The sequence below is a fragment of the Schistocerca nitens genome, chromosome 9 (genome assembly GCF_023898315.1).
Source record: "Schistocerca nitens isolate TAMUIC-IGC-003100 chromosome 9, iqSchNite1.1, whole genome shotgun sequence".
NCBI lineage: Eukaryota > Metazoa > Arthropoda > Insecta > Orthoptera > Acrididae > Schistocerca > Schistocerca nitens.
The window spans coordinates 249,649,720-249,675,132 of NC_064622.1; the positions used below are offsets into that span (position 1 = coordinate 249,649,720).

The 25,413-nt window shown below is 39.4% G+C and overlaps 1 protein-coding gene across 1 annotated transcript in view; it reads left to right on the forward strand.

Moving 5' to 3' along the window:
* Positions 1-25,413, forward strand: part of LOC126203914 (carboxypeptidase D-like) — a 266,351-nt gene that overhangs the window by 117,103 nt on the left and 123,835 nt on the right. The window contains exons 10-13 of the mRNA XM_049938305.1: positions 10,673-10,804; positions 11,256-11,434; positions 16,973-17,225; positions 17,603-17,761. Coding sequence (XP_049794262.1) covers positions 10,673-10,804; positions 11,256-11,434; positions 16,973-17,225; positions 17,603-17,761 — 723 coding nt within the window. The remainder of the gene's footprint in view (positions 1-10,672; positions 10,805-11,255; positions 11,435-16,972; positions 17,226-17,602; positions 17,762-25,413) is intronic.

Below are 25,413 nucleotides of genomic sequence, written 5' to 3' on the forward strand. Positions count from 1 at the left end.
AACTTATGTAGAGCTACTGGCACATTGTCACCATTCTTGTAAAAGAGAATCAGTAACACATGATCCTGCATTGAGACAGTCACACTGAGCTCTCAGATGCAAACTGAGGAACAGCTGTGTACTGTAACCCTTATTTTTTTTTTTTTTTTTTTTTTTTACATATTCTGCCACTTACAGTGCCATCTGGTGGTAAAATTTTCATTAATTTTTTTCCCATATATTTTCCCTCTTCCTTGACAATACTCAGTTCAAATTTTGCATCATTCTTGGCCCTGGTTTGTTTTTACATCATTCTGAAAGTGGAACTTAAATTGTAATCACCCTGTATACTGAAGATCAGGTTGACACTTGGTTTACCTTTTTGAACATGTTTCAATATGGCAAACACATAATATCATTGATATCAATACCAGCTGTGTGCCAGGTTGAGAACCCAACCCTTTGCTCTCATACATCAATGGAAAAGAATCAAACTATTCTGAACCAAGAATTTGGTTCACTGGAGGAATATTTTACAAAATTTTAGTGAACAGTATCTCTGTTTATTGGACAAGTTAAAGTTTGGCTCTTTCATAGTTAAAATTGGATGCCAAATAAACTATCTTATTGAAAGTATCTGGACACTCCTGCATAATGCAGAATTGACCTCTAGATGTCATGAGAGGCAGACCTACCAGTATAAAAGGAAATGGGGAGTATTGTGTTGTCAGTAACAGCAGAATGGGTTGCTGAGGGTAGCTCAGTGACTTCGCATGTGGATTATTTATTGGATCTCTGCTGAGTAACAAATCAATCAGGGGCACTTTAACCCTTCTAAAGCTGCCCAAGCCAAATGTTGGTGATGTGAATGTTTAGTGGAAATATGAAGGAATTCAGGACCAGGCAGATCTCATACGCAAACAGACAGGGAATATTGAGCATTGCAAAGAGTGGTTGTAAAAATTCACATAAAATCAGTGGAAGGAATCATTCATGAGTTCCAAACTGCTACCAAGATTCCAACTAGAAAGAGCATAATGGTTAAAAAGAACGGGGTACAATGTTTGAGCATCTCCTCGTAAGCAACATATTTCTGTAGTCAGTACTAAGCTATGGCTAAGGTGGTGTAAAGAGTGACGCAACTGGATAGTGGATGACTGGAAATGAGTGATTTCAAGTAATGAATATTACTATAACCCAAGGCAATCTGATGGAAGTGTTTGGGTTTGGCAAGTGCTAGGACAAAATTACCTGTCATCATGCGTGGTGCCAACAGAGAAATACAGAGGAAGTGACATTACAGTTATGTTTTTTGTGTTTAAGGTGTGGCGTCTTTATTGCACTTATGCAAATGCTAAATGTTGAAGGAAATGGACAAATTTTACAGCATTGTGTACTGCATACAGTAGAGGAACAGCATGGAGGCAGTGATTAATTGTAACAAGCCTGAGAGTACATCTTGTCATAAAGCAGTATCTGTGAGGCAATGGTTTGTGAACAGTAAAATTTTATTGTATTATAAAAACTAACTTGTGCTGTTTTATTGTATTATAAAGACTCGAACTCGGAACATGTGTCTTTTGCGGGCAAGTGCTCTACCGCTGAGCTGTCCAAGCATGACTCACGACCCATCCTCACAGCTTGAATTCTGCCAGTATCTCATCTCTTACCTTCCAGAGCACCTGTCTGGGAAAGGCAAAGGTCCTGAGTTTGAGTCTCGGTCCGGCACACAGTCTTAATCTGTCAGGAAGTTTCAGATTATCACACATTCCGCTGCAGAGTGAAAATTTCATTCTAGATAAATTGTACCGTCTTATTATGGTGTTAGATTAGTTCTCATTATGTTATAAGGTTAGACAGCAACTAATTGCATGTCTGTTATAATCATCTTCATGTTGTCTGTTCAGTTTAATCCATTTACAGGCCACTGTAAGGCATCATTCTCTTTGCATATGACAGTTTTCACATCAGTTCACTTTGTGATATTGTAAAGTAAATGTGGTTATGCATCATTCTGTGTTTGCACCAAAGAGGAACAGTATTTGTTCATATGTCTCTCTATCAGGGTGAAAGAGACGAGAGGGCAGGGAGGATGACACAAGATGTGCCAGCAACAAACATTCACAGAAGAGTTTCAGCACAATTTGACAGTGATTTACCTAGGAGAAGCTTTTACTGGAAGTTTGAAATAGTCCAAAATTAACTGAAAAAGTGTGCAGGAAAAGGAAAGAGCAGTTAGTTCACTCACATTCAGTTCAGATGCCAGCTTAAGCAAACCCATTCCATGATTATGAATAATTGATGAGTGACTACAAACTGCAAATGACAAATCATATATCTATTAGTCGTGGTTCTGCATACACATAGCAGGCTCAACTTTCATAAAGTTTGTGCAAGATGGATCCTGAAACAACATAGGAAAGAGCACAAGATTGGTCAGAACATGCTCCATTCTCATGCTAACAAAGGTGAAATTTTTCTGAAATGAATTATCTGTGGATCAATCATTTTGACCCAAAAAACAAAATTGCAGAATATGGAATGGAAATACCCTTGATTTACAGAAACCCTCTGGAGAAAAAAACTATGCCCATAGTTTTTTGGAACACGCAAGACAGTTTTGAAACATCACCTGGAAAATGCGTCTTCAGTTGTCCAGTGTTGCCCTGCTGTTTTAACCAAACACTGAGAACAGTTGTCATTGTTGATATAAAGACTGGTGGTAGTACATGGCATGGTGCTACTTCCTGTGACAACTTCTTCTCATTATATTGTTTTCATTCCTAGCTGAATATTTCCTCTTATTTTGATTTGGCAATGAATTCCAAGATAGTGGTGCCTCTTGAGCAACTGCATTGATTATACTGTTATGGCGATGTCATAGTGTAAGCAGTTGCTTGTTCTACTCTAAACTTGTGGATGCTTTTCAGTTTCATATTTTTGATGTCTTACAGCCTTTGCCTGTCAACTGCAAATGACATCAAAAAGGGTAACTGCAAATGACATCAGGAGAGAATGGGGTTCATATCCCTGTTGGTAAATCATTTTTTAAAATTTTTGGTTTCCCAAAACCAAATGTTTTGATGAGTGGTTCTTTCCCTTTTCCTTCTAAAGCTGAGCTTGTGCTCCATTTACAGCAACCTCAAACAAATGTAAATCTCTATCCCTTCTTTCGTCACTCTCTATCCCTCCTTTCTGTTACTGTTTCCAGTAGAGCCCTAGTACCTTCAGTTTGTTATCAGATGTATCCCATGTTAAGGAAGGAATAAAAACATCTATGCCATGTCCTGTACTAGAAAAAGGTTGGGGCAATTATTGATAAACAAGCATAGTGTTCCTAGAATGCGAAACACTTGACATTCTGCAGTCTTTCAGTGTTTTGCTGGTCTGGTGAGGTATCTGTCATTTTTGTCAGATGCTGCTGGACTTACTACTTGTTCAGTTGTTTATTCCTATTCAAAGTCCACATCATCTTTGTTGTGGCGTAGTAAGACAACCACGCCACTCTGAAGTAGCCGAAAGGCACGCGTTACTGACGCAGGCTAGAGATAGGTCTGAAACAGAATACGTAATGAATGCTATAAAGAAAAGTACATAGCTTTTGTAATACTTAACTTTAATCCATCCTTGTTGTATACATCGTTCTTGATGAGACATGCTTTATACGATAAGTATCAATTGCTATGTAAGGCTAATGACGCCTTGCTAGGTCGTAGCCATGGACTTAGCTGAAGGCTATTCTAACTATCTGCTCGGCAAAGGAGCGAGGCTTCGTCCGTGTAGTCGCTAGCTAAGTCGTCCGTACAACTGGAGCGAGTGCTAGTCAGTCTCTCGAGACCTGCCGTGTGGTGGCGCTCGGTCTGCGATCACTCACAGTGGCGACACGCGGGTCCGACATGTACTAATGGACCGCGGCCGATTTAAAGCTACCACCTAGCAAGTGTGGTGTCTGGCAGTGACACCACAATATTCATATGGCATTCTTTTACAATGGGTAATGTTTACCAAAATAGTTTTGTAATTTGATTTCTAGTAGCTGTTTCTATTTCTCACATCTGTTATCACTACCTGTCCAATGACAAGGCCCACCAATAGTAGCCACAGAAATTTCACATAATAACCCCATTTCTTCAGAATAATCATTGGAAGACTCAATGTAATAAGTGAATGTGACAGTGGTCTGTGACAGTTTTCAGCTAACTGGCTACACTAAAAGATGCTGAAGAAGATCCCAACAGATGGGTTGACACCCTGATTATGAAGATGAAGTTTGAAGATTTTGACTTCAATGAAAATGCCCACAGGAGACTACAGATTTATGAGTACATGCAATCCAGTTAACTCCTCCGTGAGTTCAGTGGCCCATCATTAGTCTTCAAGCACAAGTTCAGGAATTTTCTCAGCATTTTTCTCTTTGCCAGCTGTCAGTGGATATCCTTCCTTATGTTTATGTCTATTCCAATATTGAATGGGCATCCAGAATCAGGTTTTTAATCAATTGACATGTCACCATTTTTGAAACAAGAAAACTACAGGTATGGTTCAGTTTGTTTTGTAGTGTCATCTTTGTAAACTTCAATCTTCAAGCACAAGTTCAGGAATTTTCTAAGAATTTCTGTATGTCCAAGCAGTCAGCGTATATCCTTCTCATTATTTTTGTCTATTTCAGCTGTTAAAAGGCATCTATAATATAATTTTTCATAAGTTGACACATCACTGTTTTTGTAACAAGAAAGCGATTGGTACACTTCAGTTTCTTTTATTTGTCATCTTTGTACACTGTTTTCAATAACATATAAATTTCTATGACAGTTTTTCCAAGGGAGCAAAATTGCTCAGCTGTGCATTGTTCAATTACACCTGTGGTGAAAAGTATCACCAGGCAGACTGACTAAACTATCCTGTGCAGCACTGAACTTATAAGCAATTGTGTGACACACCTGTAGTAAGAAAAATGCATATTGAATAAACTCTGGCTGGGGCAACACTATTTCAGGAGCTTCATACATCTCTCACTGTTTTCCTCACACTTGTGCCGTTATTCTGTAATTCTAATCATTTACACAATAATTGTATCTGAAAATAACTATCTGTATTATTGTATCCATTAATTAAATTAATCTTTTGAATATTAATACAAGCTATTTACAAATGTTAAACATCCACATCTATACTCTGCAGAGCCCCGTGAGGTTAATAGAAGAGGATACATCCCAGTGTACCAGTTATTAGCGTTACTTGCTGTTCCATTTGTGTATGGAGTGTGGGAAGAATAGTGATATGAATGCCTCTGTACATACAGTAATTATTCTAATCTTATCCTCACAATGTGTATGTGAGCGATATGTAGGGGGTGTCGTATACTCCTTGAGTAATCCTTTAATGCCAGTTCTTGAAAGTTTGTTAATAGACTTTCTCGGGGTAGTTTATGTATGTCTTTAAGAGTCTTCCAGTTCATTTCCTTCAGTATCTCCGTGACACTGTCCCAGGGATTAAACAAACCTGTGACCATTCATGCTGCCTTTCTCTGTAAACGCCTAATATCCCCTTTTAGTTCTATTTGGTACAGGTCCCACACACTTGAGAAATGTTCTAGAACCGGTTGCACAAATGATTTGTAAGCAATCTCCTTTGTAGACCAATTGCACTTTCCGAGTACTCTACCAATAAACCTAAGTCTACCACCTGCTTTACCCATGACTGAACCTATGTGATAATTCCATTTCACATCACTACAAATTGTTACACCCAGGCATTTGTATGAGTTGGTTGATACCAACAATGACTCATTGATATAATGGTCATGGGATATCATGTTTTTTTGTTTTGTGAAGAAGCAAAAGTTTACATTTCTGAACATTTAGAGCAAGTTGCCAATCTCTGCACCATGTTGAAATCTTATCAACATCTTTTATGCAGCTTCTCTCAGATAGTACTCGATTATAGATAACAGCATCATCTGCAAAAAGTCTGATTTTGCTATTAATATTGTCTGCAAGGTCATTAACATACAATATGTACAGCAAGCTTCCCAATACAATTCCCTGGGGCACACCCAAAGTTACTTCTACATCTGAAGATGACTCTCCATCCTTCCTACCAAAAAGTCCTCAATCCAGTCACAAATTTCACTTGATACCACATATGATCATACTTTTGATAATAACAGGTGCGGTACCGAGTCAAATGTTTTTTGGAAATCAAGAAATACTGCACCTACCACATTGCCTTGATCCAAAGTTTTCAGTATGTCAGTTAGAAAAATGCGAATTGGGTTTACGTGATCAATGTTTCTGAAATCCATGCTGGTTGGCATTGAGGAGCTCATTCTGTTCAAGATACCTCATTATGTTTGAGCTCAGTATATGTTCTAAGATTCTACACCAAATCGATGTCAAGGGTATTGGATAGTAGTTTTGTGGATCACTTCTCCTACCCTTCTTGTAGACGGATGTGACCTGTGCCCTTTTCCAAAAACTGGGCATGGTTTTTTGTTCAAGGGATTTACGACAGATTATAGTTAGAAGTGGGCCTAACTCAGCGCAAATTTAGTATAGAATCTGACAGGGATTTCATTGGGGCTTGGAGATTTGTTCAATTTTAACAATTTCAACTGTTTCCCAACACCACTGACACTAATGCTTATCTCATCCATCTTTTCAGTGGTAAAAGTATTAAATTGTGACAGTACTCCCAAATTTTCCTTTGGAAAGGAACATTTGAAGTTAAGCATTTCAGCTTTTGCTTTGCTATCCTCAATTTCAGTTCCTGTCTCATTCACTAGGTACTGGACACTAAATTTCGGGCACTAACAGCCTTTACATACAACTAGAATTTCCTTTGCTTCTTTAAAAGATCACTTGACAATATTCTACTACAGTAGTCATTTAAGGCTTCACCCTTTGCTCTCTTAACGGCCAAACATGTTCATTCAGAATCCTGCTATCTATAGCCCTTGTCTTTGGTTTAAATCTATTATGCACTAATCTCTATTTCTTTAAAGTTTATTTACAGTGACTGTACACCATGGAGGTTGCCTACCATTATGATCTGTTCTACTGGGTACATATTTATCCAGTGCATGGTCAACTATTCTTTTAAACTTGAGCCAGAGTTTCTGTACATGCTCCTGTCCAGTGTGGAAAGTTTCAAGTTCCTCATTGAGATATGACACTACTGATTTTTTTAATCTAGTTTGCTGAACATATATATCTTTCTGCTTGTTGTAGTTGTCCTGTGTACTTTGGTAATCATTGTTACCACAGCAGTATCATGGTCACTGATACTAGTTTCAATGTGGATATCCTTAAAGAGGTCAGGTCTATTTACGCATTAGATACAGTATACTTCCATTATGAGTGTGATTCCTAACTATCTGTTATAGGTGGTTTTCAGAGAAGGCAATTAGTAAAGTTTCACAGAATGTCTTATCATGCCCACCACTAACAAAATTGTAATTTCTCCAATTAATTGTTGGATGATTAAAGTCTCCACCATTGATTACAGTATGATGGGGGAACTTGTATACAAGTGAACTGAGGTTTTCTCAGAAGTTTTGTGGTTACATCAGGAGACGAGTTTGGTGGGTGGTAGAAATATCCAATAATAGTTTTATGCTCACCCCTGATATTGAATCCTGCCCAAACGATCTCACATGCAGCTTCAATTTCTACCTCAGTGGATTTGAGTTTCTTGTCTTCTGTAACAAGTACACCACCTCCATTTCCTTATTGCCTATCCTTTCGATATTCACTTAAATTTTCTCCAAAAATCTCACTACTATCTATTTCAGGTTCCAGCCAGCTTTCTCTACCTAGTATTATCTGAGCTTCACTGCTTTTCATGAGTGTTTCAAACTCTGGCACTTTGTTGCAAATGCTTCGGCAGTTTACCATTAGGATTTTAATACTCTCACCTATAAGAGACATTTCTATTGCTCTTATGCTGATACTTCTGGGTTTCCTACAGCTATCGTATCTGGCTTGGATGGAAAGCCATCTAACCTAAAAAACAACAACAACAACAACAACAACAACAACAACAACAACAACAACTACTACTACTACTACTACTGTGTGCACCCCGTGCACCCCACACACAGTCAGCTACCTCAGTAGCAGCCTCTGAAGTGTAGTGCACACCTGACCTATTTATGGGAACCGTACAGTTCTCAGCCCTATGGTGCAAGACCAGGAAGTCATAGCCTAGCTTGTCACAGAACCTTCGAAGTCCCTGGTTCAGTCCTTCCACTCAACTCAGAACCATAGGGCAACAATCAATTCTGGAGACAATGCTCCAAATTGTGAGCTTCGTTGAAACTCAATGCGCAAGGCTGTGCTTCTCAACCTTCTCTGCTAGTCACTAGATTGACCCAAGAATGACCTCAGAGCCCAGACAAGAGGCATCATTTGTTCCAATGTGCACAACAATCTGCAGTTGGTTGCACCCTGTTCCCTCAGTGGCTGCCGGAATTGTCTCTTCAGCATGCTGAATGAGGGTCCAGGCATACATACTGAGTGCACCTGGTGTCCTTTCCTGCTACTTGCTGCCATTTCCCTAGCTGATACCATCATTTGCCATATTTCTGATCTGCCAATAATTAACAGATTCTACCTTTTCGTGTTTTCCTCCTCCTGACACTGGATAAAACACATTTCTGCAAAATATTTGAAGTGAGTCCCACTGGCTCAGTTTCCGTTTCAATGAAAACACCTCAGACTTGTTAGTTGTGGGATCAGCACAACACACTGAGTCCTGCATGGTTCGTGTCCACCCTGTGCGGGATGCCTAGATCTACCTCTGACATACCGCTCACAGTCATGTGCGTGGCTAATGACAGATCCTGTGCATTCTGCAGAGGAGACAGGATCACTAGAAGAGGATAATACTTTAGGTACCTCTGGTACAGATACATGACTTTCGGTAGCTCTTCGAACACAATGATTTACAGCAGTTACCAATCATTTAACAGTTGTCAGGGCAATTTCCAGCTGCTTACAAATGACAACCAACTCATCCTGTTTTTGAGAAAAGCATTCAAAGTGGGAGAAAAGCGTTCAGAGTGGGGATGTATTTTGGCTGGTGCAATGTATTAAAAGGCAGTGAACAAATAACTTTAAATAAAATCTGCTGATTATCTTTTAATCTGTAGAGCTAAAAAGTTGGTAATTGTATAAGAATTGGAGCATATACACAAAAATGAGATTTGTGTTAAGGCAACACAAAAAAACTGTGGCAAAAGTTACTAGTTTCCTAAAATGTTTTGATGTTGTTATAGTTGTTAGCATATGCAAAAACAGAATTAATTTATGGTGCAGATAATAACTGCAGATAGGACTGATACTCTTTAAGGAATAACTAGATGTAACACAATATGTTAATTAGAAAATCTGCTACAGTAACTAATTCACAAATGCTGATTTGCCACAAATTGCTCGTAGATTATGCAAAGGATAATAGTAGGCTCCAAAAATTCTCAAAAATGTGTGTTTATTTGTGTTGATATGCTATGAAATTTGTGGGTGATGTATTCTTTGGCTGAACTATAAACCACAACTGCCATTTGTTATGAAATAAATTACATATCCAAAACACTCATACCAGTAACGTATGAACATATCGTTCTGTAAGCATCTGAAAATTCTCAAACATGATGAGCCACGTAATGTGACAAAGATTGGATTTATAGTGTTGTTGTTGTCACAAACTGTTTAATAGGAGTTAAGAAAATATTCCCAGCTTTCAGCCGATGTTGCGTTGTTTCAAATGAAGTTTTTATGTGGGGTACTCAATGCAAAATGATAGAATTGTTTTCTTATCCTGGCAGCATGGGAGGAATGCTAGTGACCTATTAAAGTAGCCTCCATTGTGCATAGTTTACCAAGCCATTTTGTTCCGCTGCAAATGCCCTCATATCCTCCCTCTTAAAATACAAGATTTGTGGATGTAGTCTCACAGTGATACAAAATTTAATTTGAAAATACTCTTTGAGTTCACTTTTGTGATGAGGCTTGAAACACGAGGAAGGTCTTACTGGCCTCAGGGCTACATTTCCCCACTGCATTCTAGATCCCAGATAAAATGTAAATGTTGTGTGACTAGGGCCTCCCGTCAGGTAGACCTTTCACTGGGTGCAAGTCTTTCGATTTGACGCCACTTCGGCGACTTGCACGTCGATGGGGATGAATTGATCATGATTAGGACAACACAACACCCAGTCCCTGAGCAGAGACAATCTCGTACCCAGCTGGGAATCGAACCCGGGCCCTTAGGATTGACATTCCGTCACACTGACCACTCAGCTACTGGGGACGGACTAGATCCCAGATGTAATGTAGCAACTTTGAAGTCTTTGATTTTTCACTCTTTGGGTCTTGCACTTGACTCAATACTTGGACCATTATACTACTAATTCATTCAAGATTAGTTACTCTTTAAATGGCTAGAAACACATTTTCTGAGGTATTACTTTCTGATTTGGAATAAGTGCTGTTTTATTTTAGGGGACAAATCTAATTGAATTAATTATTTTTTCTTTACGTACGAAGAGTTTCACCTAAATTATGAGTTATAAGTATTCTGTTTCCCATTTGGTCAGTTACATTTACAATAACAAAAGTGGTGATTGTTACTCTTGATGGTTACGGTGTTTCATTTGTGTACAGTCTTTGAACCTTGATTGTTGTGTTTGTAGGACTGGAATTATGTGAAAGCTGGAACCATGGAGTTAACTCTGGAAATAGGATGCACAAAATATCCACTTGCTAAAGATCTGCCTCGGTATTGGAGCGAAAATCGTGAACCATTACTGCAACTCTTAGATAAGGTATGATTACGGATGAGATACAGGTAGTTCACAGTTGACACTATTTCACGACTGTCTCTTTCTCATTTTTTATAGTTTTATCTATTATAGTATAATTTCTGTTTAAAAAAATGAAATCCCACTCAAAATTTTTTCAAGTTATAAAGAAACATTTGAACTTGTCACTGCTTCCATTAAGGAGGCGCAACTCCCAGTTAAGAGAGGGAGGGAAAGGGGGAGAGGGGTAAATAGAATCCAGATTAGGAGGTACAGAATAATGAGTTCTTCTTCCCTTCTCATATTATGTTGCTCTAATTAGAGATTTAGGAAGTGTTTCCTCATAATGTCACTTCTGTTTTACTTGAAACAGTAGAATAAAAAAGTGTTGTATGTTTGATAAACTCTGAAAAGATTCATTAAGAGAAGTAGACCTGATCCTAAAAAAACCTCAATTCACTTCTTCTTTTCAAAGGTTCATGAAGGTGTTAATGGATTTATTCTAGACAAGAATGGTGATCCGGTTCACAATGCTACTATAACTGTTTCAAGTCCAACTATTGGTGCTTTACGTGATGTACACTCTGCTGTTGATGGTGACTACTGGCGCCTGCTGCCTCCAGGCACCTATTCACTAAGTGTGTCCTCTCCTGGGTAAGTGAAGATTGTTGGTATAAATCCAATTTTTTTGTATTCATTTATTAATAAGTAGGGACTGGAAAAATTTGCTTTTTGCAATAAATATGAAATAGATGCAACTTCTGCCTCAAAATGCAAAAACTTAATAGATGCTGTTTCATAGCGAATTGTATCCAGAAGGGCTACTAATTAGAGATAGTTTGTGATAGTTTTATTTTCTCTGTACAATATCATAAATGTAAGCAGTTACGGGTGAAGCCCAATTTGGAAAGAAAATGTGCACAAGAACCTACTTGCAAAAAAAAAAAGTGTACGAACATAGCGCTGTATCAATGCGCCATGCCAGTTGTGGTCGACCGAATGGACTAAGATACACATCGCGTAATGCAACATAGTACTCAGCCATGGGACCTAGCATTTTATGAGAAAGAAATGCGTATGTTTGTTTATTAGCTAAAGCTCAAAAGACTGTGTAATATGGACGGTTTTAACTTGCCAAATTAGGCAGCAGATGTTTTGAACTGTAGTTGCATTGAATACCACTATAGGTCGGACCCGAAATATGTCGTAACAATGCTCTGCAGACTTCAACAGGCAATTGCACGGTAGCTGTCTGCGAATGCTTTGTGATATGCATTGCTCATTGTTTTCTTTTCTTTTTTTGAAATAAGTGAAATGAGTAATCCTGGTCCATCACAGATTTTGATTACAGCCTTTACAACACCAGAAGAGATCGGCAAACCATGTGACAATGTGCCAGTTCTTCTGTAGACTGCTGCCAAGCAAAATGGAGGTGGGGTTTGTTTCTCTTCACAGCTCCTTCCCCTCTGGTGGTCAAAATTCTAGTCTGTTTATGTTCGTGGCCACCTGTGACTATAGTCTATAGCACCCACCCTCTGCACTGTAGTGATTGGAAAACAAAATCTGTAATGTTTTTTGATGCTGCCAAAATTCTTCTCCTAACATTAAAATTGAGTTGCTGTATGTTCGGTTCTACTTCTACGCTAAGTGCCTTGTCAGTTCTATCTGTAGCGATTAATCATGGGTCATAAGGCTATAAGTGCCCACAAAAGGTCAAAATTAGTTGTCTGCAGAATTTTTGATCTTCAGATTGGGTGGAAAAAGACAAATAATGCCCAGAAACAACTTATATCGGAGATGCATTCACTTAACTGGCGGGAAAATGCTGCTGCTTTTCAACAGAACAATCATTTTTGAAAGCTTAATTACAGCCAAAAGAAGAAAACAAAGGCCATTTTGGAAGAAAAAGGTGCTGAATTTTTTGTAAATCAAACATTCCAGCCAGTCAGTCAGTCAGTCAGTTTCAAAGAACTAATAATTCATGCCTTCACTAATGTGGCATGACAACCTTTTAAATTTGTGCATCTAATCATTTACAGACAAAGAAAATAGGTGCAAATTTCTACAAAAATAGATGCGATTTTCACAAAAATCAGATGTGAATTTTGCAAAAAATAGATGCTGCGTTTTCTGATCCCTATTAATAAGGCATGCAGCCTTAGTAGAAGTTGCCCTGCAACACTTCTTTAATGTATTTTTTCTGCTGAGATGTGTGTGAGAGGGTAATCAGTGCCTCATCTTTTGTACATGTTGGTATCTGGCAAATAAACTGAGGATTTTTAATTTTTTAAAACTATCATCATGATGTTTTGCAGTACAACTAAATAGATGTACAAGAAATAACCTGTAAAATTATTTTAAAAAAAGAAAGTAACTTTCACTTTGGAGGGAAACATCCAGATATTAATTTTCCAGATATATGTGTGGTGTTTAACAAGTGTAAAATAAATGTAAGAATATGAAGACCTTCCTACTTGAACAGTTTTAAATGTTTGACTTTGAAGACTATAGATTATGTGAGGAAAGCTATTTTTGACAAACATGCAATACAAAATATGAAGTAAGTTTACTCTGCACATCCTCTGAAGATAATATTTGCTGACTTTGGATTTTATGAGTTTTGTAAAGGTGCTTTGCACATGAAACTAATGGAGTTAGCATCAGAGTTCTGCAATATAAACTCCAGAAACTTTGAACTTGCCTCTCCAATCACATCACAATTGCCACAGAGCAGCCTTATGCCTGCTTATATCCAGGAGTGAGGTGGGATCTCATCAGAGGGCACTCCTGACAGCAAACCACTATCTGGGTAGTGGTGCCACGATGGGTGACAGTAATGTTGCGCCACGTACTTGGATTCTGTAGTGATGCTGGGTGGCACCACCAAAGTGGGAATCAAAAGCTATGACTGCAAGGAAAGTCATCAACCTGACAGTAAAACAAAGGGCTTTTGTTCAGCAATAACTTGCTTCAAAATGTCAGACAATGGAAAAGCCAGGTTGGAATATCAACAATACTACGAAAAGAATAGAGCGCTACTCACCGTAAAGACTGAGCGACAGACAGGCGCTATGAAAAGACTTTTACCCCTTAAGCTTCTGACCAAAGCCTTCTTCAGAAAGGAAAAGAAAACCTCTCATATTCATGCAAATAGGCACACCATACACACAGACAACCGCTATCTCCAGTCAGAATGTCAGGCAAAATGTTGAGACCAAATGTAGTATGTGATAGGATTCATCATGGCAAGAGAGGAAGGTTTTGAATATTGGAGATGATGGGAGTGGCAAAAAAGAAGCAGGGGGACAAAAAGGCTTTTCATGGGTCGTTTGGAGGTTCTTCCAGAGATCCATAAGCCTTCAACCTCTCATTTGGTTTAGTTACATTGATGACATCTTTGCTATATGGACTCATGGTGAGGCTAAGCTGTTACAATTCCTGGACACTCTAAATACATTCTCCCAAATAAATTTCACATGGTCCTATTCCAAATCCCATGCCACTTTCCTTAATGTTTATCTCATCCTCACTGAAGGCCAGCAACACACTTCTGTTCATATTAAATCTACTAACAAACAAAAGTACTTACATTGTGACAGTTGCCATCCTTTCTCTGTCAAACGTTCCCTCCCATACAGCTTCAGCATTCAAGGCAAACATATTTGTTCAGATGCAGACTCTTTACAGCAATACATTACCATTCTCATCTCAGCCTTCACTGGACATCATTACTTCACCAGCTTTGTTCAGAAGCAGATTTCTCAGGCCATCATGTCCAATCCTTATACTGTTGATTCACAAAAATACATGACTTAAGAGTGCATGTCTTGGCACTTGGTATTATCCTGGCCTTGAACATATCAATCAGATACTTTGACAAGCTTATACCTTCCTAAAATCATGTACTGAAAAGAGGTTCACTCTGTCTGACATTTTACTCATCACATGTAGAACGGCTTTTTGACCCCCCCCCCTCCCACCCCCCCACCCAATCAATATCCTGGTCAGTTCCTATGCTGCTTCTGCAGCCATTTCCCAACCCTATGGCTGCTACCCCTACAATCATCCCCATTGTTAGACTTGCGTTTTGCACCCTCTTACCACCACTTATACCACACCTGAATTGGCAAAACATATACTATCAGTGAGGGAGCCATCTGCGAAATGACAGATTCATGTACTGTTACGTAAACACTATTCAGCCATCTGCATTGGCATGACTACTGCCAAATTATCATTTAGGATGAATGAACATAGATAAGGGTTGTATACTGGCAACACACAATATCCTGTTGTGGATTGTGCTCTACAGCATGACAGTTGTGCCTGTTTCACCACATATACCATCTGGATTCTTCTCCTAGATGTCGCTTTCTCAGAACTCTGCAGGTGAGAACTGGAGGTACATCACGTCTTTGGTTCTCACCATCCACCTGGGCCTAATTTAGGGTAATTATTTTCTCTAATTTCCTTGGTCTAAGCATTTGTTCTCAGTAAGTATTTCTATCTTCATTCCCTTTTAGATTTGTATATCCTTTATTTTCTGACATGTTTGTTTCCCACCCACCTCTACCACATATAATACTTATTTTTCTGCTCCCATTCACTATTGCATGATGTTTTGTCAATAATCTTTGTCTTGCTTATTACCCAAGCTTCCACCTTTAGGCTCTCAGGATTTCAAATCTTGTCCAGGGCAGTCACCAACAATCAGTCTTTTCTTCTCATCCTTTCTCATAAGTTTCTCCTGACCCAAGGTTTTGGGTGACTTTTCTGAACTCTTCGTCATTTCCTAAACCTCACCAGTCCTTTTCCTTTACCCCTCTTCCTTTCCTTTCTGCCAGAAGGAGCAGCCACTGGCTCCGAAACCTTGCACATTTCTTTAGACTTTATATGTGTTTTCTCCTGCCTCCACTTCCTAGTAGACTTTTTTTATCTTTCAAATTATATTACACATAAGCAGTGTGTCTTACAGACCGATAAATGTCAGTGCAAAGCAGAATATAAAGTTGCTGTTTTCCTCATCTATCCTAGATCCGAAAAGATCATAAGATAAGAGAACCACCTCAATGCCACAGATGTTGCTCCAGTATAAACTAGCAACCTAATTATATTCAACTCAGTTCCTATTCCTAAAAATGTGTTTTATCTCTTCCTTTAACTGTGCAAAGACTACTGCTGAGTCCTTGTGCCTATGTATGCCATAAAAAATGTGAAAAATTATAAAGCACTGGGCTCTAAAATATAACTGCCAAATGAGTCAAGACAAACTGATATCTACAATAAGTGCTTGATGGTGGATTGTGAGCTGTATGAATGGAAGAAAGCCAGCACCAGCATTACCTCCACCCGTGAGAAGGGTGATAGATTAGATTGCAATAATTATTTAAGTATAAATGAGATGCCATCTATTGCACTGTTGTATGATCATGTTCTAAAGGAAATGGAAGATAGATGGAAGATTTACATTAAGAAATCTTGTGAAAAGGGGGAGGGGGGGGGGGGAAGGCTTGATGAATGACCATGTCATAGATTGCTTAAAACAGTGCTCTGTTGGTCTCCTCCCCCCCTCCCCCTCCCTGCCCCACCCCAGAGAGAATGAAGTATAGATTACCATCTAGAAGCTGGTATGAAGATGTTTATAATGTGATGACTGCAAGAGCACAACAAGATAGGGGCAGATGGATGTTGGGTGGTGAGAAGCAACAAAGGCCATAGAACACTTGCTTAATGATGATGATAAACCATCTCTAGTCATTATATGTTTCTTGTACTCAGAACTGAGTGCGAAATTCTCATTTTCAAGGTCTACGTTGAGTTTTTCAACTGGTTTTCATGAAATCCTGACTGTACCTCTAGTAAATATTTAGCTTCAAAAGACACTGGAAAACCGATAAATACACAGTCATTGGAATGTTTTTATTGTTATTTACTGCCTTAACCTTAAAGCTACATTTGCATTATATCAGAAGCCAACAATTGTAGTTAATAAAGTAAAATGACAGTTCTTTAAAATTTACTTTTACTTTTAACAATGTTATTTTCAACAGCTGTTATGTTAAATGAAGAGTCTGTCAATGGTCGTTTTGAAATTTAAACTATTATGATGAATCACAGTTTAAAGTTTTTGATTGGTGATGCAACATTTTTATGCAAAATAAAGGAATCAATATATAAATTGTTCTCTTCTAGCTACATCACAAAAACCATTCAAGTTGAAGCACCTTCATCTGGCACAGTTAATATTACTCTTGAAAAAACAGAGGTCACTGAACTGAATCCTGGACGTTGGTCAAGAATTTATGATTTTGGTCTGAATGAGAATGTGGCTCCAGTCCATGGGTATTCCGATCAGAATACGTTCATGCAGCAGTTGCAGTATCTGAGTTTACAGCACCCAGACAAAGCAGAAATGCGGAATGGTGTATTAAGAATAAGTGATGAGGTATGTCTTTCAACTTATATTTATGCTTGTTAATCTGTTGGCATTTGAAAGTAGTTTTCTCCACAATGTGAGTTCAGTGAATCATTAAAATTGTAAACTAAGAATGCAGAATGAACAAAATCCTTATCATTGTAACTGGAAATTTTCCATAAATTACACAGTTTGAAAATTTGCCCTCAGTATGCGCATTTTATTAAATCTCTTCATGAAAACAAATTCTTAATCTTATTTTTGTTAATCTCTCTCTTCAGCCTCCTGTCCCCTACAACTATTTATCAGTGCATAAGGATTTGCACTAGAAATTGTAACTAATTTTTCAGCAACACTTTAACACAATTTAATTGCTAATACTAAATAAGTTCTGAATTTAATTACAGATGGGTGCACCAGAAGAGGGCAAGCTGCATGTGGCACTGGTAGGATCATTGTTTTCCTCTCAGCCAGCAGGCCGAGAATTGGTGCTACGAGTTGCAAGACATTTGTTGGCTGGAATTGCAAAACAAGATCCTCTTGTTACTAATGTTCTTAAAAATACAGTAAGTAGCCAAAGCTCCAGTTCTTGTTTCCTCATCAAAGTAGGTTCATTATGTTTCCTCAAGAACTCCTGTCTGCTTCCACTATATTAAACACATGTTGTGGTCCAGATCCTAAAATGAAAGATGGATTGTGAAATCAATCAAAGAACTTAATTACTGGAAAAAAAGTAAGTGATGAATATTTTTAGACATAATGTCTAAGAATCTGCAGTGACTGCAATGTGTTTAATGTAAAAAAAGACACTTATTTATAATATTAATGTTGTTAGTGCTTTCTGTTAGGTCATAATCAGACAACACTTAAAGGCAGTGGAGACTGGACTTTGGGTTAACAACATATTGTATCAGTCACATTCTGAGCAATTGTCTACTGAGTAAATGACATTAACATTAAATGTACTAGTACAGTACTGAAATAAAATAATGGAAGGAGTAATGACTCACTGTGTAGTTGTGCTGCTGAGCAGGTAATATCTCTTTCACACACACACACACACACACACACACACACACACAGAGGATGAGACTTGATGATGTAACTGAAGACACAGTGCAAACTGTAATTGGCAGTTTGATGTTTTTGTTATTGTTGTTGCCACTACTATTATTGTGTGTGGACACTACAGTGTGGCACTTTGAGATAGTGTGTGTGTGTGTGTGTGTGTGTGTGTGTGTGTGTGTGTGTGTGTGTGTGTGTGTGTATATATGTCTGTGGGGTGGGGGTGTTTTGACCTGTGATTGTGCAAGATACTAGATACTGCTGGAAGTTGAGCCTAAATTACCTTGTATGACACTGCCAACCTTGACAGGCAACTGCACATTAGCCATTATCAGATGATGCATATACTGTTGTTTTATTTTCTTATTTTGTAATAAGTGGAGATGCTAATCCTGGTCCATCAAGGGGTTCAATTACACCTTTCAGCACCAAAATGGATTTGTGATCCCTGTGACTGTGTGCCAGTTCTGGTTTTGCAGAAGCACAGATCATCACTATAGGCTACTAGTTCTGCAAGAGAGAGGTGGAATCTTTGTAAGGCTGCTAGATCTGAACTATTGAATTGAACTTCAGGTGTCATTTATTAAGTGCCCTAGTAGTACAGCCAGTGGCTGTGGAGTGTAACCTGTTCTTTTCTATATCTACCACTACCTGATACGGTGTCCTAACTCCTTGGTCTATGTGTCTATTTACATGATAACCAGAAATCCAATATCCTTCCTCCTCGTGGATCTGGGTGCACCTAAAAAGTCTCCTTGTGTTAGTATGGTGTCTAAAGTGAGGCTAACTTCATTGGTGGTAGTGTGTCGAATAGGTATGTGAGCTACTTCCACTTCTGATCACGATGCTGTATGTGTCACAGAGGGAGACTTACCAATTCCTCCTCTGGGGATCATAAGTATTCCAATACTGGTGTCGATGGCAACTAGCAGAAATGCAGGCTGTGGCATAAGTAGATATTTTGCTGTTATTGATAGCTACAAAACTGACTCAATTTGTGCAAAGTGTTGGTGAGTGCACATCTGGTTAGTGAAATCTGCATAATATTCATGGTTGCACCTTAGTGTCTAATGATGGTGCCAAGGACATGGAACTGACAACTACAGCTGTAGATGGGAACCGAATTCTATGACTGGAATGCATGCTGTATCTGTGAAAGCTACAGCTGCTGCTCCACTTGTAGGATGTGAACTGTTGTCATCAGCTGACATTCAAGGTGTAATTTTGCTGCACTCTGACCACTGAATGACATTGAGCAGTATGTACTTAAGAATATTGTTAACGCTGCATCACAGTTTGCCTAGTAGAAATTTCTTGCCCTATGTCTTTAATGTTAGTGTGGACTTTGTGACTGCACTGTTGGAGGATGGATGTGAAGGGGCTGTGGCAGGGCACTGAAAACCATCGAGCACAGAAGTTGATGAATGAATATTATCTGTCCAGAATGAGATTTTCACTCTGCAGTGGAGTGTGTGCTGATATGAAACTTCCTGGCCAATTAAAACTGTGTTCCAAACTGAGACTCAAACTCGGGACCTATGCCTTTCACGGGCAAGTACTCTGCCATCTGAGCTACCCAAGCACGACTCAAGCCCCATCCTCACAGCTTCACTTCTGCCAGTACCTCGTCTCCTACCTTCCAAACTTTACAGAAACTCTCCAGCGAGGGTATCTGTGTTGCAGTCTATTGTAAAAAACAGTGATCCTTGGTAGTTCTTCAATGCTGAAAGCATGTGCTGAGGCATGAGTAGTTTCTTCTGCTAATGTTGACTATATATTTTTTGAAACATAAGGGAGCTGCATCATTATATCAACACTGACCAACCACATATCACATAAGAAAGGGCCAGATAAATTGGTTGATGTCAGGGGCCTAACACTGTTGGCAATGGTTTAAACTGTTGCTATCTAAGAGGAGGTGCAGACACTGAATTGTTGAATTGTGCCACTGGTTTTAGTTCATCACTAAAAGGGTTGGTGCAGTGTTAAGCACACTGGATTTGCTTGCAATAGGATGGCAGTTTGAATTTCTATCTGACCATCCAGAATTTAATTTTCAGCAGTTTCCCTAAAGCACTTAATGCAAAGGCCAGGATGGTTCCTTTGAAAGGGATATGGCCAGTTTCCTTCTGCCTTCCCCACATTTGCTCTTGTATTACATCTCTTATCACTTTGTTATGTATCACAATAAAACCCTAGTTCTCATCTGCCTCCTCATTCACTAATCCCATATTATTACACATATTGTCTAGCTAGCTGTTTTTTGTGGAATAAATGGATGGTGTTATGGAGCACTTTTAAAATAAAAAATCAATCACTGTCAGTGAAAGAGGATAGTAAGAAATAATGGAGGTATGAAACCAATGCTGTTGATTGGCTCTGTGGTCAGTGTGCCTACAGTCGAGAGAGAGAGAGAGAGAGAGAGAGAGAGAGAGAGAGAGGAGAGAAAGACTGGAAGAACAGACCACAAAAGTCTATGTTTTTAACGCTTTTACTACTGAAGGCGTGCCACCTGCTTGGCGCGCTGAGGCGCCGCAGCATGCGGCATAATCCATCTACCTAGCACGGCGTGCCTGTCTCTCGGAGCCGCCTCCGGGACCGGATCGGCTCGCGCTGCACAACCCGCTCTGTGCTGAATATTTCTCGGCTGAATACGACTTGCGCAGAGCCAGCGTGAATTTTTGGCGAATTTGAGCTGTAATATCTCGGGCAATAGTTTTTGTAAAGAAATAAAATTTGGCCATCTTGTACAACTGTATGTGTCCTCTTAAGAATAATAACAGAAAGAATTTTATGAGCCATATTGAGCCAGAAAATTGTAGGTAAATTGGCCAAAAAAATAGGCGCCCGAAAAAATTTTGAAATTTGGCTTCTTGCATCTCCTGAACTAATGCTATGATGAACATGAAACTTGACATGTAGTAACCTAACAACACAAGGTTCTTAAATGTAAAGTTTCATTTCCATAGCACTTTTCAGTACTGAGTGAATTAAGCACAAAATTGAAGATATTGTAAAAACATCAAAAATGCGGTATTTTCATTCCGATTTTGCTAAAAAACTCTGCTCCATAAAACATACCAAGCTGTACAACTAGAATGAAAGTTGGGCACGAAAATCAGGCCTGAAAACAATGTAAACATCAGGTTAACATATCTAGTAGTGTGAACGCATGATGAAAATGAAATTTAGAGTGCAATAGATTGACTGCACAACGATACCGAATAAAATTTTTTATTCCCCTGCTATTTTTCAATAATCTACAAATTAGTTAAAAAGATGTTGATTTTTATGAAAAGATGAAAGCAGGGTGTATTTGAAACTTCTTTTTCAAATATCGTTTTCTATTAATGCTTCAAAGCCAGTCTCATTCGAACAACAAATTTTAAGCCCCCCACCCTTCCCAGAACAATGAGTTTAATTTTCAATATTGGCTAACAACACATAGAAAACATGAAAACTGATGAAAATACAGGAATCTAAGTCGAATTCTGCAAAGAGCGAACACAGCAACAAAGATATATGCACTCTCAAACTACACAGTCATACCACTGAACAGCTACTAGAAGAGCAGGGCAGAAAGACAGCTCTGTGTGTATACACAAGCGTAGCGCTCAGGTAGCTGTGACTCAGTGCGCCTTAACTCGTCCCTTGTGGTGGGAAGGCCAGTGGCGTGGGACGTGTAAACACGTCCTTAGTGCTGTAGGGAAGACCCAAGGCTGTATGTATACACGTCAGGCATGCCAGGGGAAAGGCGAGGCATGCCGAGTAACACGTCCACAGCAGTCAAAGGGTTAAGAGTGCTTGTGAATGGCCCATCATTTATCTACAGGTGAAGTGTTGCTTGTAGTCTTGATTTTTGTATATAGGTCCCACGCTGAAATACCAATTATAGTAATTTTAATGTATATTGGTACAAATATGAACACACCTGACAGACTTCCATTTGCAAATAATATTAACTTGAGCTGGTGATGATGACACTGACAGTGATCTCAGGTGTTACTTTCTAATAAAAATTTTGAACATGGCTGTTATTCACCAACCATAGATTAGTTTCAATATGAGTTTAAACAACCAACAGGTTGCACATAAATGTTAGGTACATTGACCTAGGTTTTGACATCTTCATCAGGATGAACAGTTGCTAAATCCTATAAAATAATACATAAAAAATCAACAGTATTAGAGAAGGAAAGTTGCTACTCACCATATAGCGGAGATGCTGAGTCACGGTAGGCAAAACAAAAAGATTCACACAATTACAGCTTTCAGCCATTAAGGCCTTTGTCAGCAGTACACACACATACACATACACACTTGCGCACACACACATTCACGGAAACACAATTTGCACACACGCCTGCAGTCTCAAACTACTGAAAACACATTGCGAGCAGCAGCAGCAGTGCATGATGGGAGTGGCGACTGGGTGGGGGTTAGAGGAGGCTGGGGCGGGGAGGGGGAGGAATAGTATGGTGGGGGTGGTGGACAGTGAAGTGCTGACAGCAGGAGAGAAGGTGGGGGGGGGGAGGGGTAAGTAGCAGGAGGAATAAAAAGAAATTAAAAGATTGGGTGTGGCGGTGAAATGGCGGCTGTGTAGTGCTGGAATGGGAACTGGGAGGGGGCTGGATGGGTGAGGACAGTGACTAACGAAGGTTGAGGCCAGGATTGTTACGGGAACATAGGTTGTATTGCATACCGAGGGTCTGACTGAAGCCTTCACTGACAGTAATTATCCTCTCAACTTTGTACAAAAACAAATCTCCTGTGCCTTGTCTTTCCAGTCTCCCACCACCTCCCAAGCCCCTCAGTCCAGCCACAGAGGAGCATTCCCCTCCTAACTCAGTACCATCCAGGACTGAAGCAACTGAATTACATTCTCCGCCAGGGTTTCGATTACTTCTTGTCGTGCCCTGATATGAGAAATGCCCTGCCCACTATCCTTCCCACCGCTCCTACAGCAGTATTCTGCTGTCCATCAAACCTAAACAGTGTGCTCATCCATCCTTACACAACCCCTGCTCCCAATCCCTTACCTCATGACTCATTCACCTGCAATAGACCGAGATGTAAGACCTGTCCCATACATCCTCCTACCACCACCTACTCCAGTCTGGTCACTAACATCACCTTTCCCATCAAAGGCAGGGCTACCTGTGAAATCAGTCATGTGATTTACAAGCTAAGCTGAAACCACTGTGCTGCATTCTATGTAGGCATGACAACCGACAAGCTATCTGTCCACATGAATGACCCCCGACAAACTGTGCCCAAAAAATGAGTGGAACACGGTGTTGCTGAACATGCTGCCAACATGATATCCCTCATCACAATGACTGCTTCACAGCCTGTGCCATATGGATCCCTCCCACCAACACCAGCTTTTCTGAATTGCGCAGGTGGGAACATTCCATGCAATACATCCTACATTCCCGTAACCCTCCTGGCCTCAATCTTCATTACTCACTGTCCTCACCCATCCAGCCCCCTCCCTGTTCCAATTCCAGCACTACACAGCCATCATTTCACCGCCACACCCAGTCTTTTAATTTCTTTTAGTTCCTCTCCTTTCCACCATTTACATCTCCCCCCCCCCTGCCCACCCACCCCACCTTCTCTCCTGCCTTCCGTCTAAAATGCAGCATACACTGTCCGCCACCCCCACCATACTATCTGTCCCCCTCCCCACCCCAGCCTCCTCCTTACCCCCAGTCAGTCGCCACTCCCATCATGCACGGGTGCTGCTGCTTGCAGTGTGGTTTTAGTTGTCTGAAACTGCAGATGTGTGTGCAATTCGCACGCGTGTGTGTGTGTGTGTGTGTGTGTGTGTGTGTGTGTGTATGTTGCTCACAAAGGCCTTAATGGCCGAAAGCTATAATTGTGTAAATCTTTTTGTTGTGTCTGTCGCAACTCTGCATCTCTGCTATATGGTGAATAGCAACTTTCCTTCTCTAATATTGTTACATTCCATCCTGGATTTTACATAAAAACAATTAGGTATGACAAAAAGACATGTTAACCAAGATGACAATCTTCATGATGCACAAAGGTTACTTATGTAAAATTACATTGCTAAAACACAATAGTCAGAATTTTGAGCAGCTATGCTCAAGTCAAAAGTAAAACTAAACATTGTACCCAGCTGAGAACATCATCAGACTGATTGGCCCAATGGCTTACATTGCTGCCAAGAAAGCAATACAAGTTGTGCTGCCTATCAGGCGCAGACAGTAACATGTGCCTATTTGAAACATTATAAGAGAAATAATTGAAAAAAAAGATGACAGTTAATTATAAAAAGCAAAATATAAAGAAAGATTAATGTCATTTTGAAATTACCCAGTATTTAAGCAGATTAAGTATAATAGATCCATCTACTAGGCTTTATAGAAATTAGTATTACGTAAAGGGCAGAATGACAGAGAAGAAATTACAACCAGCTGTGCAGTCCAGAAAATATATGCATGAAGGCAGCTTTAGCAGCACATATCTATGAGATTAGAAGGAAATAATGTTTTGAAACCAGAAGCAGGAAAAATTTAGTAAAAAATAGAGTAATCAAAATTCTGTGAGTAGTGGATTGAAAGCAATGAAAAAATTTTGTTACATAGTTGCAACTGTCCATTGAGGATGACTCCATCATTCATAGAAATATGCTTGAAAATCTCCAGCTCTTCAATTACATCGAGTCTATGACCTTTGCTTTCTATGTAAAATGGAAATTTCTGAAATGTGTTTTGGTTTGTGTCCAGAAATTAGCAGGAGATCAGCAAAAGTTGAACTGTGTACATTAGTGCCTTTTTTTCCCAACAAATGTTCTATGTACCTGACACTAAAAGACCTTCCAGTTTGTCCTATGTAGTAAATGGGACATGTACCACAATTTCTGAAATGTGTTTTGGTTTGTGTCCAGAAATTAGCAGGAGATCAGCAAAAGTTGAACTGTGTACATTAGTGCCTTTTTTTCCCAACAAATGTTCTATGTACCTGACACTAAAAGACCTTCCAGTTTGTCCTATGTAGTAAATGGGACATGTACCACAAGCGATTTTATACACTTCTGAATTATGTATCGGAGCAACTGTGGACTTGAGATTGGGGATGAGATTTTTTTTTGTAAGTTATTGTTCATGGGAAAGGCAACTTTGAA